We start from the raw sequence: 25,704 nt of genomic DNA on the forward strand, positions 1-25,704 counted from the left end.
AAAATATTTGGTTGGTATTTTCGCGAAAAACGATTGTTGCTTATTTACCACATTGCCAAATAGGGGTACTTAAATAAAACATTGAGATATATTATAGAATTAAGTTTTTTATATGAAAATCTTAAAAAAATCAATCGTATTTCACATTTTATGCATTAAACTTTTTTTTGGCCATTTTCGCAAAGTCGACAATGACCTTTTTCTCCAACATTTGATAGATGACGTATGTCATCATACTTCACGATCAATATGCCGAGCCAAGGTTGGCTTTTTATTTTCTCTTTAGCTTCTGAAACTGGTATGTTACCGTTATCTGCTATAGTTGTTGACTTCAACGCAAGAAAAATGTGTTTATCATTTAAATCAGTTCAGCGGTATAAGTGTGAAGACAAACATCACAGAGACAGACAGCAAATTCTTCCTCTCTCCTAAAGTGCTGTGCCCGACAGGGTCCATAATTGCATCAAAAGTAATTACTATACCATCTCTATAACATTATTCATGTAATACATGATTGATTTATTGTGTATTGACACTCTTTTGTATTAACAAAAAACTAAACCTATTTTGTTAGATGTTTGGCACTGTTGCTTCTAGGCAACATCGAGGTTCGGAAGCATGTATTGTATTAGAAAACACAGTTTCTACGCCCAATATTGCTTTATATGATTAGTTTGATTTATTGTGAATTAAATTTAGACAAAACAAAAACAATTAGAGATGATAAAATAGTACAAAATCATAAAACTTCCGTCTTTGTTATTCTCATTGCGCGTCATCTTGGCGTCTGACAGAAATATGGATATGAAATCACTCAAAACTCAGTCGACGACCGATTTACTAGTGTTTTGCTGAACTAAGCTTTGTAACAAAATCGAATGATTTGCACAAAACTTATTATTTGGTGCTGTAGAAATATTCAAAGTGGCTGTTGCTTAAAAGCATCACTGCCAAATGAAGGGTTAAAGACCTCAAAGAAAAGAAAAAAGTAGGTACCTGCATCTACACAAAATATTAGTTTTATAATATTAATATCTTTGGAAAAACGAAAAGAATAGTATGGTTTCTGGACGTTATCTTTTATTTTTCACTTAAAATCGTAGTCGAATTTGTCATTTGTAAAAAAAGCATAATACTTACCTACTCAACATTTTTTTTTTTTAAATATTAATAAAAAAAGTACACATTTGAAATCGTCTAAAAAAATGAAAAAAAAATATCGTTTAGTGAATTTTCTACTTGTGACCAAGAGAACTTAGGGTGAAATCTTTTTGTATATTTTTGTAGATCAAATAAAATCTTTTTACATGTGATTTTTGTAGGTTTTTGAATGAAATCCGACCATGATAGTCAGAAATACGGTATGAAATTGGTTGTGTGCTCTCTTGTTTGAGTGTTGTGTGCAAAAAAAAAGTGGGGAAAAAGTTACCAGCAGAAAAAATTAAGTAGTCTTGTACAATCAGACCAAGTTAACTGCGTACCTCGCTGGAATGCGACTCTCTCGCACTCACCTGCACAACTCCCCGCGTTCGCCCCGTCCGTACCAGAACGTCGATGTGACGTCACGACCGCCACCAGGTGCGCAGTTAACTCGACCAGGTTGTAAATTAACTTTCAAAACAAAAAACTATGATTGTGTGCATGAGTTTGAAAAGTTTTCAGAATTGTTTAGTACGTAAATGTAATTTTTAAATTGTTTGAAATAAAGATTTGATGGTCGGTACTTAGTATAGATTGTATTTTTTCAATTATTAATTGTACGTGCCTGAAACTTCTGCTAATCTTCTTACATTCAGTTCATTAATATCTTTACTTCCAAAACTTTAATAAACAGGTTGACCCACTCTTGGATGATCAAACAAATAGGATCTATTCTTCAGCTCAGTCTGATGAGCCGCTACTACCTTTTGCCACCAATGCAATGTTTAAACATTCTAGAACTTTGTTTTTATGTAGTCTGGTCTGCGAGCATGTAGAATTTTGTCCAATGACCCCAAGCTACCCATCCTTACCGATCGCGCGGAATTATGTTGCTGTCGCTCGCACACTCACTGCGGGCGCCCGTCGCACAGTCGCGACAGCAATATAATTATGCGCGAGCGATAAGGATGGGTAGCTTGGGGTCATTGGACAAAATTCTACGTGCTCCCAGACCGGGTTGTAGATCTTTGTTTTTCTGTATAGTTGTTGCAATTCACGAAGGCGAGTGAGCTTTACATGTGTGGTGGCTCGCTACTGTTCATTTCCAAAAGTATTGATAGACATTACACTATCGTTATGTGCATATACACGTACACACACAAGTAAAGCTCACTCGCCTTCGTGAGTTGCAAGAGCTACTTACTTTAAAATTAAGATTTTTCAATAACATAGCCAGTGAAATATTTTGGTTGAAAATCTGAAAATGTTGCTTATTTTATCTATACAGGGTGTTATTTTGTAAATGTTTTATATTGTAAGTAGATTAAAAAGTGTCTATCTTACATTAAATCTTTAAAAAAACAAAGTCGGGATTTTTGGAACACATAACTTGAAAACGGCTGCAACGTTTTCCATGGTATTTGATTTGTTGTAACATTTGTGTCTAAAAAGATTGGGAAAATGACGAAACTAGAAAATAAAAATAAAAAAAATTTCCATTATAAAATGTTCTTATTTTTTGTTAAATACCTATATCTACCCGTGCGAAGCCGGGGCGTGACGCTAGTATAACTAAAAAAGTTATTTACAAGATAACATCCTGTATGTTTATTTCGCGAAGTCTCTGTTTATTTCGCAAAGTGAATATTATACAAACCTTCATTTATTTATTTTGTAATTTATTACTTATATTTCATTTGTACATAGTTATTATGTGAGACTTGGCAGAACTGTGTATCTCTAAGTGTAAAAGATTTTGTATCTGCTTTTGTAATAAACTTTCCGAATGTATTTACGTATTTTATTCACATTTTCCTAATTCTTTTTATAGATAAATCGTTTATTTTTGGTCCAAACATTTACAATGAAGAAGTGGGACTATTGGATTCGTGATCTAAGGAACGCGGGTTCGATGCCCGCCGCCGCCTATGAGGTCTCACAGTGCACGTGGATGCACAGGGTGACACACGAACCAATCACAGAGCTCTATTCAACGCTGTGCGTTCGATTTTCTGCTTCACTTAAGCAAGCATCGTTTGTGAATACGGGCGTGATTTTCAGTGGGCGCCTTTTTAATCAGGCACTAAACCTGTAGATTTACCAGTAAAGCATGACGTCTAGGATCAAAAAACTGACAGTACTTAGAGTCGTAGAGAGCAAATTCTTCGTATCTACAGGCTGACCCAAGTAAGGTAGGTATTCCAGTCTATTATCATCATCATCAATTCAGCCACAGGATGTCCACTGCTGAACATAGACATCCCCAAATGAAGCCACGATAGCCGAACGGTGAAGGGGTCGGACTGGCCGACTCGTGATCCGGGGAACGCGGGTTCGGTCCCCGCCGCCGCTCGACTATTGTGGTGAGCTCACTCGTGACACAAGCATATTTAGCTTAGTACGAGGGGCTAACAGGACTATTAGTAATTTGTGCAATAACAAATTACTAATAATCTTTAAAATAAAATGACTTCCAGTCTATTAAAATTAAGTTATTTACTCAGTTTTCAGCGTCCCATACAAGTTATGAACAGGGTAATGAAATGGCTTTATTAAATAGAATGTTTAATCATGTTTTCAATTACTAGTACATGGAGTGGACAAGCCCCATTACAATGGGTTTTCAAGCGTGAATAAGTATTTAATACTACACTAGTTTTTGCTATGGTTTTGTTTTTTGTTTTTTCAATTTGGATAACCAAAACAAACCCAATCATAAATATTTATCCAATTTTGACCAACATTTTGGCACTTATGAACACTATAGGAGTAGTTCAGTACTTAGGGCAGGGATGGCGAGCAATGGCACGCACCACAATATTTACCTTAGGGCGCGCCGCCGTCTCAAAATTCACTATAAATTAAAATGGAAATGTTTTGAATTCTAGGCCTATTGTCTTTGCCCTCATCAGTTAATGGCACTGTACAAAACTCATTTTATTTTTGCAAGTAGGCTCTTAAAACGCACTTTTACAGAAGTAGGTAGAGTAAGGTCCGTCATACGCCAGTGGCGCCACTTGTTCGATACCCCTCATTGTGTTATTTAGGCACGTTGATACATAAAAAGTTGGTGAAAAAATTAAGGTTCGCCAGTTCGCCACCCCTGTAGTAGAAATAGTGTAAATTATAATTTTGAGCAGTAAATAAATACGTATGCATTTTGGAAATATTTGCAAAAACTGGCAAGTCGTGGCACTGAACGTGTTAAAACGACAAACGTTATTTTGCTGAGTTTTTTGCTCGAAATTTTTATTTTCAGGAACAACTTTGTACGGGACCCTCGGTATACGAGGCCGACTCGCACTTTCCCGGTTTTTGGAACACACGTCTAAAAAGATAAAACACCTCTTTTTACCTCAATATACAAACATACTTACATATAGATTTATGTAATGATAATAATTCTGCACGAGGCAAACAAAATGTCATAAAACTTTATTAACTAAACTTGGTCGAATAAAAATGATCATGCTTACATATTGTGATTTAAATAACAAATAATAATAAATCAATAATGGTAGAAATTAAATTTAAAAGTGTTTTTTTAACTTGTCTTATTTTTCTCGGTAAGTATTATAAGTATGGACCTATAATTTAAATAATTCAGCTGGTTTATTTAAACTTAATATTGTTAAGTGATTTTCTTTGAACATAATAATAAGATACTATGACTGTGCAGTGCATTCCTTCCAAACCCATCTTGCCAGTGTTGGGACTGCAGGCTAAATCCTCCATTTGCCTCTGGTAAATTAGAGGGTCGTGCTCCTGCATTGGAGACTAAGTAAGTGACCTTTTTTTTCAGCCACACTGCCGCTATTTGAAGCAAAATTATTTTGGTTTTACTACAATCCCATCAGCAGACACATTATAAACGTCGTTCCTCCGATTTCTCAACCATTCAACAAACCTCAGAGGTCAGACCCTAGACAGACAATTTTGGACCTCTTAAAAATTATAGACAAAAGCCAACAAAAATCTGAACATGAAACGATTGAAAACCAGTGCGCGCGCCTCTTTGGTAGTATATACGGGACGAAGGAGCAAAGGATATCGTGTTTAAAAAAACTTAAAGCGAAAAAAGAAATGAAGAAACTGAGTCCGAATAAACCACAGCTATTGATCGATTTGAAAGACCCATTCATTGATTTTACAAGAGCTGTAGGTTTGAACCAAAAGTCTGAGAGGAGTGATTTAAAAGACAGATTTTCAACCGATTATATTGATATTGGAGATTTGAGAATGAAAAAGAAAAATCGTAATTTGAAAGCCAAGCGAAGAAATACAAACATAATATACAGAGCTTCAGATTCCTCCGATACAGACTCTGATGAATCGATCGAAATACAGAAACAAAGTTATTATAAAAAACCTAAAAGGTTTCAAGTGATAGAAAACATTTTAACTAAAGAAAAAGAGAGTGATGACGATAGTGATGATTCTTCAGTTGAATACAAAAAACCGTATAAAAAGCCAAACGCAAAAACATATAAAAAGCCTTACGTAATGCCACATAAAAATCAGTATAAAGAACCGAAAAGACCGAATGTAGAGCCGCACAAAAATCCGGAAGATAGTGATGACTCATCCGATGAAGAGTATGAAAAACCGTACAAAACACCGAAGAAAAAACCGATAAATAAAAATCCGTACAAAAAACCGGCAAAAAAAAAACTGGTAAAGAAAGAATATTACCTCCAAGGCACCAGGTTAGTGAGTCCCAGCTCTGAAGAAGATGCTAGAAGAAGAATACAGCACTTCTTACCCAAAAGGTTCCACTGGGAACCAGAAGACATCCAAAACTTGGGATATTATTGGTTTAATGGACCTCAAGGCCGATACCCGTATTTTGCTGTTCGACCGTAATTTTTTAAATAAATATTTTCATAAATATCCTTTCGTTCGTCGTTTTTAGCCTTATCGTCCCATGCTGTTCTGTTACAAGTAAATGCTCACCTTATCAAACTTATTTGAATTTATTTCTTATAAGGCTAGGGTTAAGGAGTTGGTTGCTGCACTGTGCCGATATTAGTGAGTTAATTATAGAAGTTAAATAAAACAAAACATTAATCTGGAAAAAAATATAATTCACTGGATAAAACAACAAAATATCAACAATCTAAGAATTATCTAAATGCTTGAAATATTTAATTACATAATCAATACAAATATATCATTATGGCAAGTTCACGCTATGTAGTCACTTACAAAAGTTATAAAGTGAACTTCCTTTAGATTTTATATAGGAGGCGATGACAGATACTTTAATTTATTATACAGTAATCAAAGTATAATTATCTACAGTAAATGGGAATAATACTTATAATAGAATGGCCACACCTTCAAAGTCCCCGGAATTCATGCATAAAGATTTCACAAAAATACCTTCGAGATTCCGAAATGGAAGCAATATTTTTTATGTTGGCAACATTGGGGACGCGTCACATTTCCCGCCAAATTTAATGTCACCGCTTTGTTTTTTTTTCAAGCCGCACACGAATCAATTCCATCGTAACCACGAAAAAGGTTTCAATACGTCATGTAAAAATCTACTCACACTAATCAAAACACACGAAATTAGGACGTACTAAATTAACCTATGGAATGAGTGGAGTACTCAGAATTACAGTATAATTCGTTTTTTACATTTTAAATGGGTTATTTAACATTTTTTACAATCGATAGACAATTTTTTCATTAATTCTTGAATACTTACAAACATTTTCTCGACTTTTTTATACAGGCAAGCAGCTAGATTATATTCTTAAGCACTTTATATAAAAATCTACACATTATACTGTAATTCCGGCCCCGATTCTTACAAGTCAATCAACCGTTACAAAATATTTAACATCAAAATTATTATACCAAGCTCAGTTTAGGCTAAACTACATAAATAGAAAGAAAGAAACATGTTTCTTTCTTCTAAATGGAGTAGTTGACACCAGCAACCGAAAAGTCGATTGCATTTGTCTTAAAAAATCTTATTTTAAGTCAAAGGGTAATTTTGGCTCAAAACAAAGAATTTTTATTTCCCACCATTGTAGCAATGTCGTTTACGACAATTTGACAGGGCAATGTTAGATGGTGTTATTAACGCCTATTTCTTTTTAGTTGGTTGCAAGTTTGCTCAATTTCAATAATTTTTGTTGAGCCAAATTGTGCCGAATCTTTGGTAAAAAATAGCTGTCCAACACAACCGTCCCAGCTATGACATTGATAGTACTGCGCTACTATCATATTGGATAGTTCCGATTTTTGCCACATTAGACACATGGGTCACATTATAATTATGACATTTTACAGGACGGCGCTACTATCAATACTGGTTATAGTTCTGATTTTTGCCACTTGACGTTTATGATTCGTTTGACTATAAAATCAATATATGAAGGAATCGCTTTTTGGCAGCTTATAAAAACATAACCCTTTTTCTGGCGCAGTCGGGTAAAAAGCACGATTTGTGGTGTCAGCTACCCATTAATGGACATACACTCCCAATTTAATTACAATAACGACTTTACGAAAACAAAAAAAAGAAAAATACTTTTTTTAATAAAAAAAATACATGTTCTATTATTAGTACTTTTAATTCCTATGTTACATTAAAAAGTTTATTCATTTTTTTTCATCGATTTATCTCGAAAATTATAGCAAATCTGCAAGCGAGACAGAAAGCATTTGTCAACGCAAGACAGCGTATACAGATACAAATCTTTGCGTCGATGGCCTCAACTCTTTTTGATCAACCGATAAATCTGCATACGGAGCAGAGATTTAGACAAATACAACCCGGTCGAGTTAACTGCGCACCTGGTGGCCGTGACGTCACATCGACAGTCTGTTACAGACGGGGCGAACGCAGGGAGCTGTGCGGGTAGTCGCATTCCAGCGAGGTGCGCAGTGAGGTCGATCAGATAGTACGATATTTCATAGACAATAAATAAATACTGTAAAGTCGTCATTGGCCTAACTAAACCATAAACACTAGGAAAGCTCTGGCAAGTGAACGGTACGTAATATTTGTCGATATAATTTAAAAAATATACTACAGGATGGGTCAAAAATTTTTGCAAATAGCAACGCTTGATTTCTCGAAAACGGTTCGAGGGAATCTGTGCGTAATATCATGAATTTTTGTCACTATTGAGTCATTTTAGGGAAACCAAAACAAACACGGAAAGCGCTTATTGCTAAGAATTAAGGTTAGGTACCTAATATCACTATACACATCACCAACTTTATAAATAAGAAAAATAGTTCCATTTTCCTTTGCAATCGTTTTCTAATTACTATCAAAATTGTTTAAAAACTATATCGACAAATAAAGCAGTAATTTGGGACTTAAATGTATGGTAGGTAAGACTCATTTTGAATCTAGAAAACAGTTTGTTCTTTATTTAGAACTAGAAAATATTTTGTTCTTTATTTAGAACTTATACTAATACGAGTATTATAAATGCCAAAGTATTTTTTTTTGCCACATTTTCACGCATTTATAAAAAGCTGAACCAATTATGATGAAATTTAGCATCATTCGATTATAAAAGAAAATTTTAACTCAAAATATTCCATACATTAGTCCCACAACAAAAATAAAAACAAGAAAATATGTCTTCATTATTTTATAACATATTTTAAACTAATTTTGGTCAATGTACCCACAGTACCGAAACAAAAAAAAGTGTTTTGAATTTTTAATTTTATCACCGTCAGTACATGTCAACTTGACAGCTGTCAACGAAATTAATTTAACAGCTTTTTGTTTTTTTTTATCACTTCAATCATGTGCTTGGATCTTTAATTTGGCCAACATCAATTGTTTAATAAGACTGTCATTTTTTTTTCAAGCGATAAAATGAAAAATACAAGAACAAATGGCAATTACTTTAAATTACAAATTAACGTACACAGTAAAATGTACAATGCAAATATTATAATATTTAATAGTTAATAAGCTATTTTATTCTCAATTTGATGATCAAAATATTGTTAATTTAAATATTAAGACGCATTCTTTCAATTTAAATCCTTTTAAAGTTAACTCGTGCTATCTTTGTCTAACGTGTGAGGTGTGAAAGGGACGAAGTTATTTAATTTAGATTTAAATGTAAAGAATGTGAGGAAAAGTAACACAAAGTAATAAATAAATAACTTGGAAGTTTAATATAAATTTATTTATTCATTATCATACTAGGTGAGCCCATATAATATTTTTCGATTCATTTATAATTGCAGCTTATTCAATTTATGTAAATAAGCAATTTTAAATATATTACAGTCATAAGAACTTTGTCAATAGTTAAGTGTTTCAGTGTTCCCTTTGGAGGGTTGCAAATTTTTATTTTTTAAGTGTGTAAGTATATCTATGTATTAATATTGCACTGGTATATGTGAGGTGCAGTCAGCTTCAAATTTAAAATGGTTCATGACACCCAAAGTAGCCAAAAACACGTCTTTGTTACAATAGACGTGTTGACACCACCAATCAATTGATGAACTTTTTAAAACTGTCAAAACAAAATTTTCCCATAGATTTTGTATGGCACTACAAGCAAGTGACGTCACTATTTTGTCAACTCAATTAATCCACTTTTTTCAATTAGAATGCGACCAAAAATCGTAATTTACAGGTAATTTAAAATAAATTAAAATTTTAAGGCCAGAATGGAGTCTCTTCTTAGAAAAGTTATGATTTCGTTTTTTTTGGGAATGGTGTCTAATTGTTTATTGGAAAAAGGTTGTGTTGTCAAATTTTTTGCCATTTGGGGGTGTCGCGAACTATTTGACGCTGACTGTACGCAAAATTATTTCAATTTTGTGAACAACTCTTTCACGAGAAAGAGCACAGTTTAAGGTGTATTGTGGCTTTACCTTTATTGAAATAATTTTGCTGTCGTGTTTAACACTTTAGAAAAACTTATTGAAGTATAAAGGTTGACTTTTTAGTTAATTTTCTAGTGCAGTGTTTTTCAACCTGTGGGTCGCAACTGGGGGGTCGCGAAGCCTCTACGGGTCGCGAGAGGTCGTAAAAACTAACTCAGTAAAAAAAATCTTATAAAGACAGATTTATCCGAAATCTAATTATGCTAAAATGTTGTATAGGTTGAGTATTCGGTCCCTACAACATCTTTGTAACATTATAAAATGCATGAAAAAAAAGCGAACGGTCGGGGGGTCGCCAAAAATTTTTTCATACTAGGGGGGTCGTGTCATGAAAAAGGTTGAAAAATACTGTTCTAGTGTCTAAAACCATCTTCAAACAGTAAAAAAATAATGTACCATCTCTTTTATAGATACCATTAACAGCTTCAAACTGTACATTTTGTTCATGAACATGTTTGTAGTATAAGTCTAGTGGTTAACTCAGCTAGTGCTTGAGGTATAGGAGCGTCAGGGGATTGGTAATTTTGACATAATAATGACGTGACAGAACATACACAAATCCGAAGTCTCGCTGACATTTAATTTTGACGTAATAAAAATCTGACCGTGCCACTCTCATACCTCAGACACTAAGGCCCAGAACAGACGGTGAAACGCAACTGCAACGAAACTGCAACTTTCTGATGATTCTTATGAATGAAACTGAAACTGAAAGTTTCAAACTGGTCGCGTCATGTGTGGTCTCTCAACGGACGCTATGGCAGAAACTTAGATGCAACTCAAAAGTAACTAGCAGTTGCAGTTTCGTTGCAGTTGCGTTTCACCGTCTGTTCTGGGCCTAACTGGGTTATGCGATAGACTTATATAACGAATAGACCTGAGATATTTTCAGTCTAAAAAGTCACACTTTTCACTTCAAATTGCCATAAAAATTCATTGATCGTGAATGGAAAAATGTATGTGGACGTATACATTTAAAACGGTTTCGTATTTGGCTGTAATAGCTCTTTTTAGTATAAGATTACCTTTAAAAGATAACCCTCTTTTAAGCACAGTCGGGTAATAAAATCCATTTCACACTGTATTCGTGTCAACAACGTGTCATATTAACTATTGTGATACGTCAAAATGTGTCATTATTTTTGTGTGAAGGCAACATAAAAATAAGCACGCGTCATTTGACTGCAGACATACTGTGTCAAGATGTGTTTGTGATAAAGTTTTTGGAAAGTATTATTCTTTGTAAATAATGGGAAATCACTTTACATGATTTTTTAACATTAGCAATACAAATAATCGCCTGTCACAAATATATTTTCAAAAACATCTTTGCAAACATCTTGACACACATCTGTGCCTGTAAACGACACGGCGCGAATTCGACTCGAGTGACCACAGAGAACAAAACATCCAAAGACAAAACCGTTCCAAATCCAAAGACAGTGAAATTTAACAGTAAAAATAGAACCAGCTCACGGGAACTCAGTCTTTGTGATAGAACAGCCAGTTTAACAGCGCTTGAAGTACTATAGCTAGTACAAACCCCCCGAATAGGTCCCACGAGTGGGTCGTAGTGGGTATCCTGCCCACGTTTTGTGGGCGGAAGGCGGTGGCTCTGTGTCCTTCGTTGAGGGACTCTACGGTTTTTTGCAAGCGCTCTATCGCGTGCGTGTGATCTCGTAGGGCTGTGTCGATGGAGTATAGAGTTTGTTTGAGGGTACGCCTGTGGACAAGAAGGTTGATAAGTGAGGTTTTTGGATTTTTATTAAGTTTTAATAAATCTTACTAGGGTGATCGCTATAGTAATTAGCCAATACATAGTTATTGGCAAACTTGCCTAAAATGAAAAGAAACAAGCCTAATGGAAGTTATTAAGAGAGGAAAAGAGACAAATATTTTTTCTGAGCAGTACGCAGTCCAATGTAGTAAATATTTTTGTCTCTTACTTATTAACAATCCAATATGCCAATAACTATGTATAGGCTAATTACTATAGCAATCGCCCTAGCTTAAACTTATGCCTACATTTTTTGCGCTTTGTAAGGCTTAGTGTACACGCGTCTAATCGCTGAGCTGTCGTTGTCGCGTTTCGCCAAGTGTGCGCCTAAACTGTTATTATTTTTTTAAATTGTATCGTCGAAAAACGAGCCTAATAATTGACATCCTTTTAAAATAGGAATCTTCTTGATACATCATAGTACATTCCCCAAATATGAGACATACAACGCGGTTGAATTAACTGCGCACCTGACGGCCGTGACGTCACGTCGCCGCTCTGGTACAGACGGGGCGAGCACGGGGAGGTAGCTCATTAGAATCACTGACGAAAAACTAATACACATTCTAAAGTCCGGTCGCCAAGCAGATAGAATTTCATCCAATGACCCCAAGCTACCCATCCTTATCGCTCGCGCGTAATTATGTTGCTGTCGCGCTTCGCACACTCGCTGCGGGCGCCCGTCGCACAGTCGCGACAGCAATATAATTACGCGCGAGCGATAAGGATGGGTAGCTTGGGGTCATTGGACGAAATTCTACGTGCTCACGGACCAAACTATAGTATATCTTTTCTGGCTTAGATTCCTCACCACTGGGCTAGATTTGCAGGAGATTCGTTGTTATTCGAACGACCTATGAGAAACCTTAAATATTACTCACAAGCGAAGCTAGGGTTGCCAGGCGTCCGGCTTTAGCCGGACATGTTTGGCTTTTTAGGGACTTGTCCGGCCTGTCCGGCACCGGCACTAATTGCACCCCCCCTACCCCGTCACATGTCCGGCTTTTAGGGTAAAATGTCCGGCCAAATGAAGCACAAAGTCCGGCTTTTGTGATTTTGGACCTGGCAACCCTAGGCGAAGCAGGTATTTCCTTTTTCCATACTGTCTCATTTTGCTCTCTCTATTTTATTTTCATTTTTTGGTAAGTTTTGTTAGACCAAAGAAATTAATTATTATGATAACAATTTTCCATTTTTTGTAATTTATTGGTGTGATTTGATCTTGGGTCCTCACGCGTGCGAAGCGACGCCAGAGCCAATGCACCACTTAACCCCGTAGATCTCCTACGAAATCTCAATACCCTTATGAAAACTCAACTCACGTGGTACTTTTGCTGGACCGCTTGGCTAGTTCGTCCCGGCTATCGGAATCGGAAGCCCGGCGGGATATTTCTCGGGGCCCCGCCGACACGGGGGCCCTGCCGTGCCCGGGGCCCCGCAGGGAGCCGATCACGAACTCGTCCTCGTACTCTATCACCTCGTCTGATTGCCATGGGCTGGAAGAAATGTATTAATATAGACAGTTTGACACCATACTCCAATAATTCGAAACCACAACTTTTTTAAAAAGACCCTTCAATCTGGTCTTAAAAACTTAATTAATTTTAAATTACCTGTAAATTACGATTTTTGTTCGCATTGTAATTTAAAAAAAGTAGTTTAATCGAGTTGATAAAATAGTGACGTCACTTGCTTGTAGTGCCATACAAAATCTATGGGAGTTTCGTTTTGACAGTTTTAAAAAGTACGTCAATTGATTGGTGGTGTCAACATGTTTATTGTAGAATTGAATAGAATAATTGTTTATTTGCATAAAACATGGTATACAGTTGTTACAGCTAAAAAAGGCTTAGTCATCAAAATGACAACTTCTCAAAATGACAACCGGGATGCAAAATGTCCACTTCTCGAAATTACAACTTCTTAAAATGTCAACTTCGCTAAAAGACAACTTCTCATAATAATATTGTCTATTTCGGATATTTCGATTATTTGTGGACATTTTGCGTCCCGGTTGTCATTTTAAGAAGTTGTCATTTTGATGACTAAGCCCTAAAAAATAAGTGCACATGTTTTACTACATCAAGAAGCATGCAAGTTTGAATATCATGCGCTTTGCAATGGAGGGTAGTCGAACCTTAAATTCAAACTCCTATGTTCTTCTGACTAATTTCGTTGCGGGTCCAATGACAGTTTAACTTTCCCACTTGACCTTCACTGGTTGGGTTATTGGCGGTCAAGCTGTAGATCCTGGCTACACAGGAGTTGCAGCGGTGGGAACGAGAGGTGGGAATAGTCCCGTTTATAATATTAGTATAGATAATTACCTAGTGTTCACGTGATTGTATCTCCACCCCTGGTCAATGATACCTGCAAAATATCAGTGCAACAATTAAAATAAAGCCTTTGACAAACTTAAAAAATCACTCAAAGGTATACGTCGCTCGTCGACAGACTAAAGCCCGGTCTCCGAGCACGTAGAATTTTGTCCAATGACCCGCTCGCACACTCACTGCGGGCGGGCGCCCGTCGCACAGTCGCGACAGCAATATAATTACGCGCGAGCGATAAGGATGGGTAGCTTGGGGTCATTGGACAAAATTCTACGTGCTCAGCGACCAGACTATAGACTTTTTGACACCACTAATCAATAGAATATTTGACACTATTCCCCAATAATTCGAAATCACGACTTTTTTTAAAAGTCACTTCATTCTGGTGTTAAAAACTTAATTTATATCAAATTAATTGTAAATTAGGATTTTTCGTTGCATTGTAATTGATAAAAGTAGTTTGGTGTCAACTCAATAGTGACGTCACAGGCTAGTATTGCCATACAAAATCTATGGGAGTCTCGTTTTGACAGTTTTAAAAAGTACATCAATTGATTGGTGGTGTCAAATACATAGGCCTCACGAATCCGCACCTTTGCGTGTTTATTTATGGCCTCAACTCTCGTTGAATGACCTATAGTAGGAAAATATAGTAGGACTAGCGGCCGCCCGCGACTTCGTACGCGTGGATCCCGTTTTACCCCCTTAGGGGTGGAGTTTCGTAAAATCCTTTCTTAGCGGATGCCTACGTCATAACATCTACCTGCATGCCGAATTTCAGCCCGATCCGTCCAGTGGTTTGGGCTGTGCGTTGATAGATCACTATGTCAGTCAGTCAGTTACCTTTGAGTTATTGTATATTTAGATGGTATTTACCGTCGGGTGGCTGTACATGCAACTCCTTATGGAAGAATCTTGGCACCCATGGCGTCACCAAATTCCTGGCGCGCGCTCTTTGCGCTTCCTCTATGATCGTCTTCTGTTCTGTCGCTGCGATCTGTGGAAAGAACGAATGAGTGAGTGAGTTAATGAACGAGTGAGTTGAGAATGAACGAATGAGTCATCATGTAAAAAAATGCATAAGCTTTCAAAAAGAGCTACCTGGGAACTCAAAATAAACACTTTTCAATGATATCGTAGAACAACAGGTACATTTATTTACACCTGGCATTAAGTCCGCCACTGTACAGTTGTATGTGCAAAAGTGTAAATAAATAAATAAATAAAATAAATTTAAAAACAATCTAAATCTTAACTGCTTTAAAAGAATGCCGCGCAACGGACAAGATGACATGATAATAAAACTAATAAACTGTCCTAAAAGACGAACGAATGGATGAATGAACTGAATACTAACGAATACAGCTGAATAAATGAACGAATGATGCATTAGATTGGATAAAAGGACGAATGAATGGTTTGACTTAAAAAGTGGCTGAACGAACGAATGAACTAGCCTAAAAGTGAATGAATGAACCGACATAGTCGTCGTTAACGATGGCTTCGAATAAGCTGACGAACGAATCATTTGACGTCATACATCAAGTGAATTAATGAATGGTCTGACCTGGCTATCTTTAGTACTTGGTCTGGCCTAAAATTGGATAAGTTGACGAACGAATGATTTGACGTCATAATTCAAGTGAATGAGTAAATGAATGAATGTACTGACCTAGTCTTCGTTAGATGGCTTCGGATAAGCTCGTACGTCGAATGATTTGACGTCTTATATCAAGTGAATGAGTGAATGAAACAACTGAACGTAGGAAGATTATAAGGCTACTGACAACGCCACTCTTGTAGAGGAGATTTGGGCTGACACTGTGTAGGCTTTTAGTAGACACGACAAGAAGAAGTGAATGAATGAATGAACTGACCTGGTCATCATTGGCAATAGCTTCTGACACTTTGACCCAGAGCCGCTGCGACTCATATTCTTGCTGGCTGTCGAGCTTCATGAGGTACCGCGTCATTCGCTGTTTCTTCAGCAGAGCAACTTAACGAGCTAATCGACTTACAACTGAATGAATGAATGGACTGACCTGACCATCTTTAGTACTTGGTCTGGCCCAAAATTGGATAAGTTGACGAACGAATGATTTGACGTCTTATGTCAACTGAAGTATGAATGGAATGACCTGGCCATCTTTAGTACTTGGTCTGGCCTAAAATTAAAATAAGCTACGAACGAATGGTTTGACGTCTGATATCAAGTGAATGAGTGAATGAATGAATGAACTGACCTAAAAGTGAATGAATGAACTGACATAGTCGTCTTTAACGATGGCTTCGAATAAGCTGACGTACGAATGATTTGACGTCTTACATCAAGTGAATGAGTGAATGAAACAACTACACGCAGGAAGATTCAATGAAAGCTACTGACAACGCCACTCTTGTAGTGGAGTTTTAGGCTGACACTGTAAGTTTGTTGTCGACACGACAAGAAGAAGTGAATGAATGAATGAACTGACCTGGTCGTCATTGGCAATAGCCTCTGACACTTTGACCCAGAGCCGCTGCGACTCATATTCTTGCTGGCTGTCGAGCTTCATGAGGTACCGCGTCATTCGCTGCTCCTTTAGCAAGGCCACGTCTAGTAGGTTGCTTTCTTCCTGTAGAAATAATATACTCGTAAACAAAACATTATAGGATTTATCCGTTATCGAGTACCCATAGTAAAAGCTCTGCTTTGTTTGGGACTAGAGACGGTGTAAAATGGCCAAGGACAATATTTCATTTAAAAAAATTAAGTAGTTTTGAAATCAATAAATAGTGAAATGAGTTGATGAAAAGTGACATCACAGCCTTTCCCATAGCTCTTACCGTTTTGATAGATAAAGTGTGTCACTTGCCCTATTTTATGAACTTTGTAGGTGTTATAATCATGGCAGTGTCAACTACCCTACTGCTTTTGTCAACTACCCAATCAATACATAACCCTTGCTGCTTGATAATAAGGTTCGAAATTCATTTTTATAATTTTTTGATCTATTCAAATATTACATTAGTGTGAGTGTGGCTGTGTGTGCCTCAACCTTTGTTGAATGACCTATACGAGGGCATAAAGGTTCTGTAGGTAAGACGACACCAATAGAGTACAAATTCATGACAACTAGCCTCGTAAATAATTACAATACAATAATTGTAAAAAAAATATAGCTAATGCTTTCATCAGTGCAATTTGAACTCTATTGATGCCCTCGTATAAATCGTTCAACGAAAGTTGAGGCCACACACAAAACCTTATGCTCTCGTATAGAACCAAAATTATTTTTTAATTTTCTATGTTTTGCTGTAATAACTCACCCCAGTCCTCTTGTCTTTGATGTCGATCTTGCCGTCCCAATAGCCTTCTATAGTGGCTATGGTGTCTTTCCCCTTCTTTATGCGGCCAGATATGGCGTTGGTCTGATCTGAGCCGCCTAGGAACGACTGTGGATTGAAATATTGGTGTTAGAATACAATCAAAGTCCATACTAATAATAATATTAGCTAATTTCGCATTTATAAAAATGCGAAAGTAACTCTATCTGTCTGTCTGTCTTGCTTTCACGCCTAAACCACTGAACCGACTTTGATGAAATTTGGTATAGATATAGTTTGAGTCCCGGGAAAGGACATAGGATAGTTTTTATCCCGGTTTTTGAAACAGGGACAGGAAAGTTTTTCTGTGACAGACAAAATTCCTCGCGGGCGAAGCCGCGGGCGGAAAGCTAGTTATAAATAACTTGAAAAATTGAACTGCCTGAGGCGGGAATCGAACGTACGACCTTTCGCTTCCCGGGCGACTGTTATTCCATCTGAGCTATTTTGACCCAGTCAAAATTAGGTCGAATACAAACTTTAAAATCCCTAGCCCAGTGTTTTTCAACCTTTTTCATGACACGACTCCCCTAGTGTGAAAAAATATTTGGCAAACCCCCCGACTGTTCGCTTTTTTTTTTCTTGCGTTTTATAATGTTAAAACGATGTTTGTAGGGACCGAATACTTCAATCCATACAACAATTTAATGCATTTGCATAAATCGATTTCGGATTTTGTCTTTTTAACTAATGTTTTTTTTACTGAGGTAGTTTTTACGACCTCTCGCGACCCACAGGTTGAAAAACACTGCCCTAGCCATTTAAATGTTTCAACTTACCCGCAATTTGAATTCAACGTCCGCGTGGTAACCTGTATCTGCACACACCACGTGTACCTGTAATCAAAATAAATTTATTAACAACAAGGTTAGGTTAGAATTATTCAGCATTATTACAAAAAGTGAAACGAACTACAGTCGCTGACATAGCCCGACGGATTAGCAAGCTGAAGTGGCAATGGGCAGGGCACATAGTACGCAGAACTGACGGCCGATGGGGCAGCAAGGTTCTGGAGTGGAGGCCACGTACCGGAAAGAGTAGCGTATGATGTCCATCCACAAGTAGGACCGACGAACTCTAAAGGTAGCAGGAAGGCGCTGGATGCATGCCGCTACCAATCGGCAAAACCTGACTTAATGACTTGCCCCGCCCTAGGCCAGAACTTGGTACGACTTGTCCCGCCCTAGTCCAGAAGCCGGGCATGAGTTGCCCCGCCCTAGGTCAGTAGCCGGGTAGGACTTGCCCCGCCCTAGGTCAGAAGTTGCCCAATCCCAGGCTAGAAGCCGGGTATGACTTGCCCCGCCCTAGGCCTGAAGCCGGGTATGACTTGCCCCGCCCTAGGTCAGAAGTTGCCCTCCCCCCAGGCTAGAAGCCGCGTATCCGCCCTAGGTCAGAAGTTGCCCAATCCCAGGCTAGAAGCCGGGTATGACTTGCCCTGCCCTAGGCCTGAAGCCGGGTAGGACTTGCCCCGCCCTAGGTCAGAAGTTGCCCTCCCCCCAGGCTAGAAGCCGGGTAGGACTTGCCCCGCCCTTGGTCAGAAATTGCCCTCCCCCAGGCTAGAAGCTGGGTATGACTTGCCCCGCCCTAGGTCAGAAGTTGCCCCCCCCCCCCCCCCCCCAGGCTAGAAGCTGGATATGACTTGCCCCGCCCTAGGTCAGAAGTTGCCCACCCCCCACGCTAGAAGCCGGGTATGACTTGCCCCGCCCTAGGCCAGAAGTTGCCCTCCCCCAGGCTAGAAGCCGGGTATGACTTGCCCCGCCCTAGGTCAGAAGTTGCCCCCCCCCCCCCAGGCTAGAAGCTGGATATGACTTGCCCCGCCCTAGGTCAGAAGTTGCCCACCCCCCACGCTAGAAGCCGGGTATGACTTGCCCCGCCCTAGGCCAGAAGTTGCCCTTCCCCCAGGCTAGAAGCCGGGTATGACTTGCCCCGCCCTAGGCCAGAAGCCGGGTAGGACTTGCCCCGCCCTAGGTCAGAAGTTGCCCTCCCCCCAGGCTAGAAGCCGGGTAGGACTTGCCCCAAATTTAGAACTCCTATGTTCTTCCGATTAATTTCGTTGCGGGTCCAATGACAGTTTAACTTTCCCCCGGGACAAACTTGAACTTCATTGGTTGGGTTATTGGCGGTCAAGCTGTAGATCCTGGCTACACAGGAGTTGCAGTGGTGGGAACGAGAGTTGGGAATAGTCCCGTATGACTTGCCCCGCCCTAGGTCAGAAGCTGGATACGCTCATACTTGTAGCTGAAATGATAAGGATAATGATGATGATGATGATGAGTTTACCTTGCCTCCCAGCTCCATGCTAAGCGTGCCGATGACGATGTCTTGCAGTGCGCATAGAGTCTGGTCTGTGAGCACGTAGAATTTTGTCCAATGACCCCAAGCTACCCATTCTTATCGCTCGCGCGTAATTATGTTGCTGTCGCGCTCGCACACTCACTGCGGGCGCCCGTCGCACAGTCGCGATACAGCAATATAATTACGCGCGAGCGATAAGCATGGGTAGCTTGGGGTCATTGAACAAAATTCTACGTGCTCACAGACCGGGCTTTAGTATGTCATTGTGTGGTAGTTACCTTGCCTCCCAGCTCCATGCTGAGTGTGCCGATGACGATGCCCTTGCAGTGCGCGTAGGGCGCGGTGGTGACGTAAGTCTCCCCCCAAGATAACAGGTGCACTCGTGCGCAGCCTTCCAAGATGGCTGACGTTGAGTTACCTGTGGAACCATTGATAGGTTAGATATAGTATTATAGGTCACTCAACGAAAGTTGAGGCGAATACGTACTGATGTAATATTTGAATACAGAACACAAACAACACATTATAAAAAAGAAATAAAGAATTACATTACACGTTCAAGTGTATTCGAACAATAGTTACCACGCTCTTGTTAAATGCCTGCAACAATAGTATAAGACAAAAAAGTATTATCACAGAATAATAATAATAAGTACTACGTACAGAAGATTTTCTTCGCGAAGGTATTTAAAAAAATGTATGCTCAGTGTCGTTAACAATATGGTGTAATTTAGCTTGTATCAAGAGTCGAGCACCATTTTGTTGACAAACGTCAGTGATCGGTACTGCGCCGAAGCCATAGGGCTGACTTCGGTAAAATGTGTGACGTGAGGTGCCAAACTGCAGAAAATGGTGGAGGAAAAACATGAATAAGCATGAATTATATTTTGTGTTTCTATTAATTATTATTCAGGCTAAAAAATACTTCACAGTATTAATTACACCACCGTTTTTAAATATAGTTTATTTACAATGCAAATGGGTGAAGAATACACGTGCGTGCGTCAATTCTCGCTCGTGATTGTCCTGTCGATTAGGTACCGCAGGAGGGGTAGTCGCGCGTGCTTTGTTTTCGATGCAAACTCGCGGAGATGAACAGCTCTGGTATTCTTAACGAAAAATTACCTATTGGTAGCAAGTTTTGGGACAGTGCTCACCGTAAAACTTGGATCTAGCCAGCAGACTGCCCTCTATGACGTATCCCTCCTTGCGGTTGGACACGTAGAAAGCAGATACCGGCGGGTGGTGGGACACCTGTGAACAAACAGCTGTGTTACAATGGATCTAGCACAGTGGTTCTTAACCAGTGGTCCGCGGACCACTGGTGGTCCCTGGAGGCATTCCAAGTGGTCCTCGAAGACATCGTAATAAAATATGTGGTCCTTGACAAGACAGAAATTTGGTAAAATGGTCCCTCGTGACTTAAAGGTTAAGAACCACTGATCTAGCATATGGTTTATCCGTAAAAAAAAAGCACTTTTGACTGGAAAAATCAGTCAAAAGTGATATTGACCAAGAGCATCACTGCCACTTTTGACTGTTTTTGCAGTCAAAGTGGTTTTGACCGTTTGAGTTTTGACTGTAACATACACACACAGAAAACAATAACAAAGCGTGATAAAAGGGCGCCCGCTCAGTTTAAATCGGGACACCTTGTCTTGGACAGGATGTTCCGAAATTGATTTTCAGTGGGAAACCCGGGACGCGGTGGCGCCTAGTATCCCGCACCTATTGTCCGGAGCTAGCGTCCGGCGCGAGTGTCCGGAGCTAGCGTCCGGCGCGAGTGTCCGGAGCTAGTGTCCGGCGCGAGTTTCCGGGCTAGTGTCCGGAGAGTCCAGGCTAGTGTCCGGAGTGTCCGGGCTAGTGCGCATCTGCTCCGCCACGTAGTAGGTCCGGCTGTCCGCGTCGCGGTGGCGCCTAGTGTCCCGCACCTAGTGTCCGGGCTAGTGTCCGGAGTGTCAGGGCTAGTCACCTGCTCCGCCACGTAGTAGGTCCGGCTGTCCGCGTCGCGGTGGCGCCTAGTATCCCGCACCTAGTGTCCGAAGTGTCCGGGCTAGTGTCCGGAGTGTCCGGGCTAGTACGCACCTGCTCCGCCACGTAGTAGGTCCGGCTGTCCGCGTCGCGGTGGCGCCTAGTATCCCGCACCTAGTGTCCGGGCTAGTGTCCGGAGTGTCCGGGCTAGTGTCCGGAGTGTCCGGGCTAGTCACCTGCTCCGCCTCGTAGTAGGTCCGGCTGTCCGCGTCGCGGTGGCGCCTAGTATCCCGCACCTAGTGTCCGGGCTAGTGTCCGGAGTGTCCGGGCTAGTGCGCACCTGCTCCGCCACGTAGTATGTCCGGCTGTCCGCGTCGCGGTGGCGCCAGCAGCAGCGGAAAGTCTCCCCCAGCACGGGGTTGTAAGGCTTCTTGAGCCCCTTGGGCTTGCGGTACAAGCCTGACAGGTACCACCGGAGAACTGACTTGAACCTTGTGTACGGGTCTTCTTGGTTTTGCGCTCTGGAAGAAGAGAAAGAGAAAATTTTAGAGATAGGACAACATCATTTTCATGTTTTTATTTTCTTGCAGAAGTAGGTACTAGACTAAGAGCTGGTGAACGCCAGACCTACGTCATTTTATAAAAGCTGAAAGTTTGTCAGCGTATGCTCCCAATATAGGATAGAATGTTGGTGAATCATGAAGTTTGGGTCATCGTGGCTTTGGCAGCTATCCTAAAAAAACTGTCTGGCAAGGAGTTGGAACTGTCAAAACTGTCTGCCTGATGTGGAAACAACTTCTAACATTGCCCAAATATTATACATAAAAATCAGATTTTATGGTATAACGTAAGTAGAATTACAGTCTATTGAATATACAGAAAAAGCCACCGTAAAAGTTACGCTCTCTAAAAAACATCAATCTTTTATACTGCGATCTCCAACCCGCGCCTGCTAAGCATGGGGATTATGGCAAAACCCTCTACTATAGTGTAGGAGGCTCATAGTCCAGCAGTGGACTGTAAAGTGCTGTTGATGATGATGATGAGTTACTAAAACATCACGGTTCGGTTCAGCTAAATAAATACTACTATACTCACTGCGCCAATATATCCGCATGGTAGTAATTGTCGGACAGTTTGTCCAGGAACGAGCGGGGTTCCAGTATGAACGTGGGTAGGACCACTTTGCTGAGGTCCATGCCAGGCCGGACTTGCTTCAGCAGGAACCAGAGGAGGGACTTGTTTTCTTCTGCCACTTCTTCAACCAACTCCCCAGCCTGGAAGATGAGAAGAATATTCATTACATAACCGCCTCGGTGGTAAAGTGGTAAGACCACCTGCTTCAGACGCAGAGGTCCCGGGTTTGATTCCCAGTGGGGGCAGATTTTTCTGTTCGGTTTTGTTCTGAGTTTGCCTGGCTATCTAACACCATCTTACCTAAGTCTGTAACTTGTGTTCCGGCAGTTAGAGGTAAGATAGCCAGTTCCTCCGTGGTTGAGGATTCCGAGTGAAGCTCGCTTCCACCTTCGGCCTGATCGTCACTTACCATCAGGTGAGATACAGGCCAAGAGCTTCGTCGTTGTGGATAAGAAAAACATTATAGTCATCAATTCGACACTTCTTCTACTAAAGAATTTACCCCATTGGATGCATTTTACGATACTCATTCCCACCGCTTCAACTCCTGTGTAGCCAGGATCTACAGCTTGACCGCCAATAACCCAACCAGTGAAGGTCAAGTTTGTCCCGAGGGAAAGTTTAACTGTCATTGGACCCGCAACGAAATTAATCAGAAGAACATAGGAGTTCGAAGTTAAGGTTCTACTGCTCCAGTGCAAAGCGGATGACAAAACAAAATTTGCGGTCCGTACCTAGTCAGGTTAAATAAACGCAGCCCCCATCATATCAATATTATTTTTGCCCCATTTTAGACGAATGTTTGTTTCACTACAACTATCCATCTAGGTGTTAAAAAACATGGGAAAACATGTTTTTTCCGATCGTAAGACAGTATTTTTCAATGTCAAACAATTCGTCAATGTCGGTAATCAACCGTCACAATTTGTACGTTTACGGTTATTGATTTCACTGATCTGCCAAACGATTGTGTGAGCGATTACTACGCATTGTAAACGCGTATATTTTCCGGTATTATATTATTACGCACTCTTTTGTTATCTATATATATAAAAGAAAGTCGTGTTAGTTACTTCGCTTATAACTCAAGAACGGCTGAACCGATTTAGCTGAAAATTGTCAGGGAGGTAGTTTAGAGCCAGGAGAAGGACATAGGATACTTTTTATCCCGTTATTTATTGCCATTAAGGCGGAACAAAGTTCGCCGGGTCAGCTAGTTATCTATAAATACAAAAACTTATAAATAAATATCCTTGGACATTTCACACTACGTTCTTAGTTCCAAATTAAGCAAAACTTATTACGGGTACCGAATACCATGAAACTGGTATGGATGGATATGCCCGCAAATGTTTATACTCAGCGAGTATCGAACCCGCGACATCTGGCATAGTAATTATACTTTATTATAACAGTCTTACCCTCACTCTTCCTTTGGATGTCGTAAGAGGCGACTAAGGGACAAATACGCGAGCATCAGGCCTCCCCAACCCGTCTGGCCAGCGTGGGGAGTGTAGGACAAATCCTCCATTTGCCTCTGGTAAATTAGAGAAGCACCTGGATACGTCCAGTGCAGGGTCAGTCGCTGTGGAAATCCTTTGGCGAGACTATTGTGTCCAGTAGTGCTGCCGTTCCGCAGGGCCCTGCGATGTAGTCACACTTCCGAGTGTAGGCTCCTCCATTTGCAACTTTCAAGTCGAAGAAGTGAGGATATGTGAGGAAAAGATCGGTTTTTCAAACACATCTCTCTTCTCCATTTTGATGGGATCTCCAGCTCCTGTATGGTTGAGGATTCCGTGTGACTTTCGGTTGAGAGATGCAGGCAAAGAACTTCTCCGATGTGGATAAAAAAAGAAAATTGGGCCTGAAACCTGATGGTGATGACTCGATGCTCAAGTATCTCTGTTCGGGTCCTCGACATATAGCAGCTCTCTAAGCGATGACGTCATGCTTTCGAGTGAGACTCCATTTGCTACTGCTGAATAAGGGCTATCGTTTTAGCGCTCACCGTTAGCGCCACTGTAGAGTAAGGTCCTGTCACTTGCTAGTAGCGAAGACAGTGGCACCAACTGGTGAGCGCTAAAGTGGTAGGACGACTATCGCATTTGCACTCATCAAGATGGCGCCACTGTAGAGTAAGGTCCTGTCAATCGCCAGAGGTGCCAACTGTTAAGTATAAAAACGATAGCCCTCATTAGAGAAAGTCGTGATCCTGCAGTGGAGACTAAATGACCTGTTAATGCCAATCATTTTTTCTACTCACCGCTCCCGTATCCCGGTTTGGGTCTTCCACGTAGCAGCTCTCTATCCGGGCGATGACGTCATGCTTCCTGGAGGCGGTGTCCTCCCGGGGAGCGTTCATCCCTCTGGACGCCTCGCTGTCAGAGTCTGAGGCCACGCCCGCTAGCTCTGAGGGCAGAGGGGAGGGGTGCACAGTGACAGCTAGCTGGTACGGAACACTTGGGATGGTCAGAAAAATGGCCTCTTTTTTAATAGGCTAGATAACAACATTTCAATTATTTGTCAGTCATTTCAATTATTTTTTATTTTCCTTTGTAAATTAAATAATAACAGTGCTACATCGAGTTGAAATATCGCGTGACGTCACTTTTGAGTATATTTTTTACTCAAACATGACGTCAGCGACATTTCAACTCAATATAAGACTGTAAAGATTTGATTATTAAAAAAAAAATTTTTTTTATTATCTGTCTGACGCTTAGTAAAGTTATTCTAAATGCTACTCTTTTGGATGGAAATACAGATCAGTTTCATACCAGTTTCATATATTTTTACCAACTT

At 40.0% G+C, this 25,704-nt stretch overlaps 1 protein-coding gene and 1 long non-coding RNA gene across 11 annotated transcripts in view; one reads left to right on the top strand and one right to left on the bottom strand.

The window, feature by feature from the left end:
• Positions 1-4,524: 4,524 nt before the first annotated feature.
• On the top strand, positions 4,525-6,030 carry LOC135085370 (uncharacterized). The gene is made up of 2 exons (XR_010260090.1): positions 4,525-4,706; positions 4,943-6,030. It is a non-coding gene; the product is annotated as an uncharacterized LOC135085370 (long non-coding RNA).
• A 5,272-nt stretch (positions 6,031-11,302) lies between these two features.
• Positions 11,303-25,704, bottom strand: part of LOC135085341 (oxysterol-binding protein-related protein 8-like) — a 39,417-nt gene continuing 25,015 nt past the window's right edge. For all 10 annotated transcript variants that reach the window (XM_063980126.1, XM_063980125.1, XM_063980127.1 and 7 more), the window contains 12 exons: positions 25,166-25,311; positions 22,864-23,042; positions 22,106-22,286; positions 20,952-21,048; positions 20,073-20,212; positions 18,279-18,335; positions 17,443-17,568; positions 16,608-16,748; positions 15,010-15,130; positions 14,128-14,170; positions 13,123-13,296; positions 11,303-11,746 (listed from right to left, as the gene is read on the bottom strand). In XM_063980126.1, coding sequence (XP_063836196.1) covers positions 11,506-11,746; positions 13,123-13,296; positions 14,128-14,170; positions 15,010-15,130; positions 16,608-16,748; positions 17,443-17,568; positions 18,279-18,335; positions 20,073-20,212; positions 20,952-21,048; positions 22,106-22,286; positions 22,864-23,042; positions 25,166-25,311 — 1,646 coding nt within the window. In that variant the 3' untranslated portion in view covers positions 11,303-11,505. The remainder of the gene's footprint in view (positions 11,747-13,122; positions 13,297-14,127; positions 14,171-15,009; positions 15,131-16,607; positions 16,749-17,442; positions 17,569-18,278; positions 18,336-20,072; positions 20,213-20,951; positions 21,049-22,105; positions 22,287-22,863; positions 23,043-25,165; positions 25,312-25,704) is intronic.

Source organism: Ostrinia nubilalis, chromosome 28, assembly GCF_963855985.1.
Source record: "Ostrinia nubilalis chromosome 28, ilOstNubi1.1, whole genome shotgun sequence".
NCBI lineage: Eukaryota > Metazoa > Arthropoda > Insecta > Lepidoptera > Crambidae > Ostrinia > Ostrinia nubilalis.